Source organism: Musa acuminata, chromosome BXJ2-1, assembly GCF_036884655.1.
Source record: "Musa acuminata AAA Group cultivar baxijiao chromosome BXJ2-1, Cavendish_Baxijiao_AAA, whole genome shotgun sequence".
Classification (NCBI taxonomy): domain Eukaryota; kingdom Viridiplantae; phylum Streptophyta; class Magnoliopsida; order Zingiberales; family Musaceae; genus Musa; species Musa acuminata.
Window position 1 is genome coordinate 33,071,903 of NC_088338.1, and position 9,919 is coordinate 33,081,821.

A 9,919-nucleotide genomic window follows, 5' to 3' on the forward strand; every position below is an offset into this window, starting at 1 on the left:
TGATCCATTAAATTTGCAAAGCCAGAGTAAGAAGATTCTGCTTCAAAACTAGGATCAGAGCAATACTTCCAAGAACAAATCATTAGTCCAAAGCATACAAATCCCACTACGGACATCAGTTTAAGAATCATTTAAGAATCGATATTTTATGTGATTGCCAGACCATAAATCCTACCAAAGCATTGTCTTCACGAACCATATACCACTGTACCCCACGATTGGAGCTTTCATGGCAAACTAATCCTACAAAAGAAAATGTTGCAATCTTTGCAGTTGTTGCTAATATGTTGTTCATTCATGAATAAGAATGCAAGTTCCAGAGTTGAATGCTATTTTATCACCATCAAAACTTAAAATTCCTGCACAAGATTGTTCGTGGCCAATGTGCTTAGTCATGTTGCAGTCGACGGTCTAATTCACAGGGATGCAATCTCTACTCTCAATTATAGGTCTAAAACCTTTATCAGCATTATGCCAGAGATAGGTTAGAATTGATTGCAAAGGGCATAAATATCATTTTAAAATGACAACCCACCAGGGGGGGAATGGAAAAGAAACGATGAGCTTCACTATGACCCGGCTAGCATATGGATTCATTCTACCAAGACTAATGAGCATCTTGAAGGGATGCATGAATGCATCAATCAATGCATGCCATCTATTCATGCTAGTGAAATGACCATTTCATTTGCAGTAAAATAAAATGTGCAGTTTCTCTAGTATTTTATACCGTCTCGTTTTGACTGAATGACCAGACTGATTCTGTATCGGGACTAGCCGAGAACAAGCCTTCTACATTTGGATTTGCAAGGGTAGACTTTTCATCTCGCTGAGGACCATCAAGTGCCCACTCCAACCTGCCAAGACCCAGAAGTCCACGATCACTGGAATGAGAAAAAATACACAAAAGCTAGAATTCTTTAGTCGTTCCAAACTGAGATACAACGATTCAGAACTGGAAGAGGCCTCAGGAAAAAAAGACCAATTTTGAAATGCATTCTACCTATCATAGAGAATTCGCATAATATCACTATATACAAAATTTCAGAATTGAAAGAAATTGCGCTACTTGAACATACATTAGGAAAACCTAGGCCCATTGAAAGGAAAAAAAAAAAGAAAAGATTATTATCAAGGATTATGCAAAACAATATTGATGGTTACAAACTAACATGTTAAAAAGGGAAGATCTGAGTCCAACCTCTAATGGTTCGACAGGAGCAAGTATCCTCAAATCAACTTTCTATAGTTGAAAAAGTTTATGAATTTATGAATATATATCTAGTTTTTAGTTAGCCAGCAATATAATACTAAAAACAGTGGTCTGTCTTGTCCAATCTGACTTGCTACAAATAAAACAGGAAGAAGGGAAAATCCCAATGAACTATGATAATAATGATTACCAGTGACCAATCCACTGAGATGTCACATCCGAGAAAATATGTCCCAAGGAATTAGGGATGTCAAACATATGCTAAGTATATATGAACTACCGATCTAATAATATGGGAACAGTTTCCTAAAACTGGATGCAAAATAGTTGACTGGAACTATATCCTCAATCCATAACCCATAAAATGTGTAATATCTGAAATCCACCAGGAGATAATACTCTTCCACATTGAGTCTAAATTAGCTCCAAGAATTCCTTATTGCATTCAGGATCAGATCCTAGGTAAATTCAGCCCAAATCCAAATTTGATAAAACCCCCTATGGAAAATGGTGCCTATTAGTAGCACCAAAGTAGCACTGAAGTGTTAATTTAACAAATAGATAAATTACTTAAATAAGAGATGAAATTATAAGGGTTGCTGCAGTTAGGCCCTTGCAGCCAGTGGAATATTAATATTTATCCTCCAGAAATCAAATAAATCCTACCATGTCATACAATAGCTCACAATGTGAACATTGAAAAAAGAGAAGTATTGTTTATAGTATTTAAACATTAAGGCCGCTTAAAGATAATCATATGCATTAAGACAATGGTAATCATAAAATGTCAGGCAAAGAGACCAATCAGTGGGTCTGGCTACACAACCCAATAGATCATACAAGAGGAAACCTCTTTTACAGACATGCAGAATCCTTATACATCAGATTTCCAAACATCATTGGAATTGAGTGGTACTCGAACCACGGTGGAAACACAAATTTTGAGACCCAGGAAACTGCCTATCGCTGTATCTGGCAACCTGCTAACCCTTTTCTAGAATATTCTCTTAGTGCTGACCCTTCTTATTCCTTATAAAGAAAACATAACCATCCTAAGTTTTCTGTCCATCAAGAGATTGTTAAGGCACAGCAAGATAACACAGATGAGAATGTAAATTAATAAATTACTTCCAAGAAGCTTGTATCTTAAGTAACAAGGTTAAGAGTTTCTGTATGGCCAATGGAAAAAACATTTTTAGCCCTCTCCAAAATAAGTTCTAAATAACTAGACAGAATGTGGTTCTTGCTACTCAAGTATCTAGGGAGGATCCAATGCGAGCCCTAACCTGATATGCAGAAAGTTCTAGCCACTGAAAACAATTATATCAAAGTTGCAATGGTGAAAACATATGCTACTACAAAGCTTACCCTCTGAACAAGGAACCCAAAAAATGAGCAAAATCAACCTAGTATTTCTAGAATCATGCATTTTTAAAAGCCAAAAACCAAACGATGACAAATAAGACATCAGGTCCAGCCACAAATGATATAACTCATATACCTTCTTGTTATGCAATGTCAACATGTCAACACAGAGATAGACATATAGATAGATAGATAGATAGACAGATATATATATATATAGATAGAGAGAGAGAAAGAGAGAGAGAGAGAGAGAGAGAGAGAGAGATGTTATGGTTATTCATAGTTGCCAACAGCTATTGCAAAGAAGAGGGGAGGAGGGCCCATATTCTAGAAAATGCTTTAAAAGTTTAAAAAGGTAGTCGGCACTGACTGGAAGGCTTACTGATCAATAACCAATTATTTCACCAAGTCATGTGCTTAATGAGATAACGCCACTGGATGATGTGCCTGGGATCAAATAGGACCAAGTGATTTCCGTGTCCAAGTCAGCCATTAGACTCTTGGTCACAGACTTTTTTTTTTAAAACTGTGTCTTGTCTTTCTTCTTCTCATTCCTACATCTTGTTTTTCATCTATCTTGGCTTCCCACTTCTTCTTCCTCTTCACTTCCTGTTTGTCTTTCTTCCTTGAGAATATTAAATCAATATAACCAACCAAAATTTACCAACTCCATTTAATTTCAATGAAATTTAATTGTTTCCAATCAATTTCTCACTATAACTCCAAGAAATCAATTGAAATCAAATCAGCCTTGGAAAACTAATGCAGGTCAGGCATATCGTATCAGAATCAGCCACCAACAAAAATTAAGTCTAAAATCAGATATCCTTCAAGCGCTTTCTAATCCATTTCCACTTCATTATTTATGTGAAAAGTGATTTGACATACAGTATAATTTGCTCTTAAAATAATAAATCATTTAATACTTCAAATGACAGTGAAGATTCTCTGGGAATGGTAAACAGGAAATTTTACTTGGGGTCTACATAAAGGGAAAAAGATTGTAACCAACGAGATGCTTGAATGAATGAAAATTTATGTTTGACATATTATGTATTAGTGGTGTATGCTCATCTTCTTTCCTACAATGGTGTAATTCCATCCTTACTGCCAGAGACTTGTCCAATGTTTAGATCAAGATCCCTAGGTGTGGCACCCAGGAACTGCAGTGATCTGGTTATTATATTTATTACACCACAAACAAACATAGAGGCCCATCATGTGGAGTTACAAGAAGTATAAGTCCAAAGACTCAAAAGCTCCAAAATCGAAGCATTCAAAGATTATCTGGTAACTCAAAGTCCACCAACATGCAATAAAATAAAAGTAGAACTAGCAGATATTTAAAAATTAAGTGTCACTATAAAGCTTTGCTCATTAAGGAGTTGAGAGATAGACGACAACATATAGAATGAAAAAGAACAATATAATGAAATTCTCGGATACATAATAAGGTCTATTTAAAGAATAGGTACATAAAACGAGTCTCAAAATAACGTGTCAAAAAAGAGAACATGCATATGAGAGAGATGAACTAAAAGTCATAAGATAACAAAGAAAGGCTTCAAATTTTGTTATGTGATGAAGAGAATAGAAAAGAACCAAAAGAACATGGGAAGAAGGGAGATAATATATTCCAATATACTTCATGGTCCAAGCAAAAAACATTTTAAACATCCAGGCGTCATTCACTGTTCAGAACCAGCTATATGGTCCCTCTTCCATTTCTAACTCTATCAAGGCTAATATCTTCCGACATCAAAGGCAATTGTTCTGCAAAGCTGCTACATGAAGATCTATTCTAAAACATAATCTGGTGTCATCACTTGGGACAAACTACTTGTTGCTCATGGAAGTTCTACAAAGTGTAATTGATCCAAATAATGAACTCCTATTTCTGATAAATGGACTTCTATGATTAGGTAAGATAAATAAGAAATAGAGGGAGGCAAACTAAAAAAAAAATAAGAATACATTTCAAGACACCAACTTATGACCATGGCAAAACATTTTGAACATCAGAACTTTATTCTTAGCTATTTGGCTCAACTACATGATCCATTCCCCACCTTTTAGCTCCATCAAGAGCAATATATTAGAATTTCAAAGGCAATGGTTTGTAACAGTAGTTGGAGATGGATTTCTTTTTCCTCGGAGAAAGATATATATTGAAAACATATATTTACTGTCATATCAATTATGACTGTTTATCTGTTGTCCAAAATAGAAGCACTTCATAACACAAAATAACTATGGATCCGAACTTTGTGATAAATGCACACTCACATTATGCCTGTCAAGTTTAAGAAGTGCTAATATTAGGAGTAATGTACCAATGTGAAGATGAAACTTTATTCAAGCACAACTACTTATCTGACCTTTGATACAGTTAAAAATGCATCTACATCTTTATGATATAGATTGATTTTGTCTTTCATGTCTAATTGTCAAGCTAAAGGGACTTCTAAAAAAATAAAGAACTTTCATATCTTCTCTCAGTTTGTGTGCTGGTTTTGGTTCGGAAGACTTGGAACCAAATCACAGTTAGTTTTTCCTTCTTGGGGGGAAAGGTATAGAAAACCAACAAAGAGACCAGGAAAAGGAGTGGGAACAAAGTATCCTAGCTTAGACAGTAGTACAATTCAAAAGACAAGTGGGGCATGTCCATCTCCATTCCACATAATGATGATGCAGCCTCATCTCAATAGTTTGGTCCTTGGCAGCACAGACTAGAGAGTATATAATACTAACACGGGAGAGGAAGGGACGGGATGGAGTAGATTATCCAAGCTTAGACACACTAGTACAATTTCAAAAATGCATGTGGAGTAAATTCATCTTCATTCCACATGATGATCATGTATCCTGATCTCAACAAGTGCAGAAGCAAAGAAAAAAAGCACACACAAAAAGTATACAAGTACCTCCCAACTGACATGCTCGTATCATGGTGAGATACAAGACAATGAAGAGCTAATAATGTCAAAGATATTGCATATAGATAAAGTGGAACTGGTAAGAGAAGTTATTTACTAAGCGAAATCACCAAATGTAGTATACAATATAACCATCCATAAATCAGAACAGGAAACTTAGTCTCAGATAGATGCAATGTGGTAGATTATATGATAACAGTTTTTACTAGCGCATCAACCTTCTGATTATTATAAAAGACAAAACTGGAAAGGCAATATAATGTAATTTCAGATAGAAAACCAACAAACAAGCAGCAAATTAGCCTAGGTCCAAATACACAAACCCATCCGGCTATGACAACATATAATTTGTCCACAGAAACAAATACCCTTCGGTCCTCAATTTCATTAAGCAAAGCATATGACAATGTGCACAAGAGTTCCGAATGCAACAGTGAACAAAAACTCAAATATTGGCAACACTACAATAAAAAGGATTTAATAACAGAATCATTGTAATAAATGTGACAGACTTACCTGAACCAACAATTTGCAGGGGATGGCTCAAAATGGCAGTCAGCAGATGACCTGTTTGGACTACTATGGGTTGAGTCAGTGTGCTGCATAGTATCTATGAGACTAGGAGGAAGTGAAAGACTTTCACCATCAACAGGCAATGACTGCAAGGGTGATTTCTGCATCAGATGATCGCTGATATTCATACGAGCACCAAGTAAACTATATGTCTCTCCATTCTGGTGATTACCATCACAAACATGCTGAGAAGACTGTATACCCAGAAGGGTAGGACTCTCCTTTTCACTTAATGATGCCATAGAATTGTGAGGAAAAGGAAATTCAGTAACTTCTTGTTTAAGATGTTTCTGCCCTATAGGTAAAAACCAGCTGGAAGGTCCACCTAGTCCCAAGCCATCCTGAGCCAGCGGAGTTCCCCACATTTGCCATGTACCCTGTGATGCATTTGCATTCACAGGATGTGAATCCTGTGAGCTTGAATTACATGAAGCTTGGCCAAACACAGTTTGCTTTTCATCTGAAACTCGCAATCTGGAGATAGGAGACTCAATTGGAGAAGGCTTGGATATGTTTCCAGAAGCAGATACACTTTTTAAGACTTGAGGTTCCACCTTGTCACTGGAAAGAAACCCAGCCCCCAAGTCCAACGGAAAATTATCAAGTGATTCAGAAACTGGCCCGAGTAAGGATATCGGATCTGGAATATAGGCTGGATCTTCAAAGAGTTCTGCTTCATCTGCTATTGACCTTAGTTCTGGGTCTTTAGCAGAAGGAAATAATAATTCAGCTGACAAAGAAGAGCCTGAACTACTAAAGGCTTCACTGGCTGAAGCCACTGAACTATAGGCAGTGAAAGGTAATGGTGGCCCCATATTATTTTGGCTATCAACAGAATAATTAGCTGGCGATCTTTGATTAACTAACTGTGCACTTTGAGCTTCTAGTTGGTTGTTCACATTTTGACATGTAGAAGCAGTTGTATCAGGGTAAGGACAAACAGCAGCTGAATAAGTAAATAGTTGATGCCATGTTCTTCTTGGAGCAACTTGTCCTGGCTGCACATATGTACATAAAAGTTAATGTAGAAACTTCAAAACTTTAGAAAAAACACAATAAAAATACATAACAGTCAAGGGAAGAGGCTTAACAAATCATAACTCACAGGCTGATGAATATTGGCCGCCTGAACTTTACTATCACCATTTGAAGTAGCCTTGACCATTTTATCTCCAGCCACTTGAGAGTCTCGTTTATTTTCAGAAACATGATCCATGAAACCAATAGTTGGTTTACTAACTTTGTTAACGGTAGTTGGGATCTGAGTATTTCTCCCGAAAAAGGAGGCACCACTCAAACCTCTAGAAGAGGATAGGAAATTACCTGTCATGCGAGAAAAGTATCTAGGCTTGCTTGCTGTTACCTTATTTCCATGCAAAGTCCCTGAGGTATATGACTTGTGTATCTCTGTTGTGGTTTTCAATGAATCTCGTCTTTCATTCTCATACTTCTTGTCAAACTCACGCTTTCTTTCGCTTTCCCTGCTTATCCTCTTGTCTATGTCCTCAACGTCAGAATTGCTTTTGCTGGATCCCTTATCCTTGTCCTTCCTCCTTTCATGCCTTCCTTTCTCGGCAACCTTCCTGTTCTCCCTTTCCCTGTCAGCAGCATTGTTCTCTGACAACTCTTTCTCGGCTTTCAGCATTTCATCACGTATTCTCCTCCTTTCTTCCACCAGCTTTGCTACCTCCTCCCTTTGCTTTCTCTCTTCCTCTTCCAGCATCTCCTTTTCCAGCTTTGCCTGACGCTTCTCCTCAGCTTTCCTTCTAACTTTCTCCCATCTGCTCTCCTGCAGGTTTCCTCCATTGTCCCCTCTCTTATTTGATGACCCTCTGTGGACTGCATCAGAACCATCTTCCCTCAAGCTAAACCTAAAAGCTTTCCGGCACAGCCAGTTCACACTTGCTAAGAAACAAAAGAGCAGCTTGCAAGGAAAAAGCACCACACTCGAACATGACCTCTCCATCGAACACTGATCATCCCTTAGCCAATAGTGGGGGAGGGGGTTGACCCAATTCCTACCTCCCTCGGCCGACCAATCCTGATTACACATCCATCCATTCTTTCCAACAAGATCATTGACTCCTGAACTCCCAACTGACCGTGGAAGGTCCAGGACCGGCCTCTTAGAAACATGTCCGCAGTAAGAGCACATGAAACGGCCTCCACCTGGGTTCTGGTCTCGGTATGGAGTGTGACAGTTGCGGCAGCTGCGGGTGGCAGTCTTCCGAAGCTTCTGCATCTCAATCGCAAGGGCACGCCTGCGCTCCCGCAGGCGAGCCGACCGGCGGCTCCGCCAGAGAGACAACTGAGGCATCAAGATCTCGTACCAGAAGAGGGTCACAAGGAGGACCATTACACAGGCGAGCCGGGGCGAGGTGATCTCAAACCGGAGCCCTGGTGGGAGGAACGGCGACATGGCCCAGAACAGGAGCAAGGGGATCAGCAGCCAGGGCAGCAAGGTGGCGATCCTCCGTGACCACCTCTGAACCACACAAAGTATACACATTATCCCCGAACCAACTGCGAAATCAGAGAAACCAATCGCCAACGACCGCAAAATACAGCAATCTACAAACCCTAGAATGAAATTTCCTCCTCCGGCCCCCCGTCTTCCTCGACCCACGTTCCGATCTGCGGCCTTTTAGACGACAATTTCTTCAGAAGAAGCAAAACTTGCAAGAATCGCCCAATTCCTAGCCACGAAGCAACCCAATGGCGCAAAAACCTAACCCTAGAATCGCAGGTCTCCGAATCTCGGAGCCGTAATCCACTCGCAAACTCAATCAAGCAAGCAATCAAGAAGCGAGGCTTCCTCGGGCAGTGAATTAGGGAGTTAACAGTGCAGGATTGGAGGAATCGAAAGGAATGGGGGCAATCGGTGACTTACACACTCGAGAGGTCCTTCATGGCGAAAACCCTAATTTTGGGGACCGGTCCGCGCCCATGGCCTCGAGACGCAGTTGGAAGGAAACAACAAAAAGAGGAGAGTCGGTATCGTATTGCTCTACATCACACACACGCATACATATACCACACCCGTCCTTTTTCTTATTTGCTCCAATAGTTTATCCATGTATTCCAAGAGAATGAATGGATTGTCTACGTGTGTTACGTACGTATTTTATTTTTAGGTTTTAATATGACATGATATTAAATGTGGCAACAGTCAATTGGTAAAAGAACATGACGAGTGTGAGCATTTATGACTTTTGTGAGGGTCAACTTTTTTTGCAGAGCCCATATATGGCCATGCACATAGGTTGAAACCCACACTATTTATACCTGGCAAGTCCACGGCCCACATGCACACATAAGTCTATTATGACCCCACTAATACCATTTGAAGCTGCCTTTTGTGTTTGGGTATGCATGATTAACTTAACTTGAGATGCATGTGACATGTTTACAACAAATAGCTATGATCGTGAGGCAAATCGTACAAGTGGACCAAACTCCAAACTCACATTGGTCACAAAATGTGTGGATTTTGCTTGTTCATAATTTGCTATCTCTAATTTGTCGAATCTTATAATTGCTTGGGAAATTTGTTGGCAACAATTCCTTGCGTTATTTCTTTCATCATGAAATAATCATACGATTTGTCTTTACGTGATTAGGTAAGACTAGAAGACCAACTCGCCCAAAGTGGATTAGGTTGGGCTAGAATCTGCTTAGAATAGTTGGTTCGGGTATTAGCCAAGTCAAATAAATGCGTTGCGTTGAGCTGCACAACACACATTTAATATATTCGAGTTAGAAGGTATTCAGATATGTCAGCTAAAACATAGTAGCTAACATAGCAAGGCATGCCTAATTAAAATTGACCCTT

General features: G+C 39.1%; 1 protein-coding gene across 2 annotated transcripts; it reads right to left on the reverse strand.

The window, feature by feature from the left end:
- Window positions 1-443: 443 nt before the first annotated feature.
- LOC103973916 (uncharacterized) lies at window positions 444-9,075 on the reverse strand. 2 transcript variants are annotated; one of them, XM_009388591.3, is made up of 3 exons: window positions 7,193-9,075; window positions 6,031-7,085; window positions 444-857 (listed from the first exon to the last, which is right to left on the reverse strand). In XM_009388591.3, the coding sequence occupies exons 1-3, from the start codon at window positions 8,594-8,596 to the stop codon at window positions 725-727; spliced, it is 2,592 nt and encodes an 863-aa protein (XP_009386866.2). In that variant the 5' UTR covers window positions 8,597-9,075; the 3' UTR covers window positions 444-724. The 2 variants fall into 2 exon arrangements, with proteins under 2 accessions (XP_009386866.2, XP_009386865.2); XM_009388590.3 differs by having other exon boundaries at window positions 444-884.
- Between the last annotated feature and the right edge of the window lie 844 nt (window positions 9,076-9,919).

Coding starts and splice junctions, on each gene's coding strand:
- LOC103973916 (XM_009388590.3), bottom strand. CDS start 8,596: ATGTGTATACTTTGTGTGGTTCAGAGGTGGTCACGGAGGATCGCCACC. Junction 7,086..7,192: donor CGGCCAATATTCATCAGCCT/GTGAGTTATGAT, acceptor ACATATGTGCAG/CCAGGACAAGTTGCTCCAAG. Junction 885..6,030: donor CCTGCAAATTGTTGGTTCAG/GTAAGTCTGTCA, acceptor TTCTCATTCCAG/TGATCGTGGACTTCTGGGTC.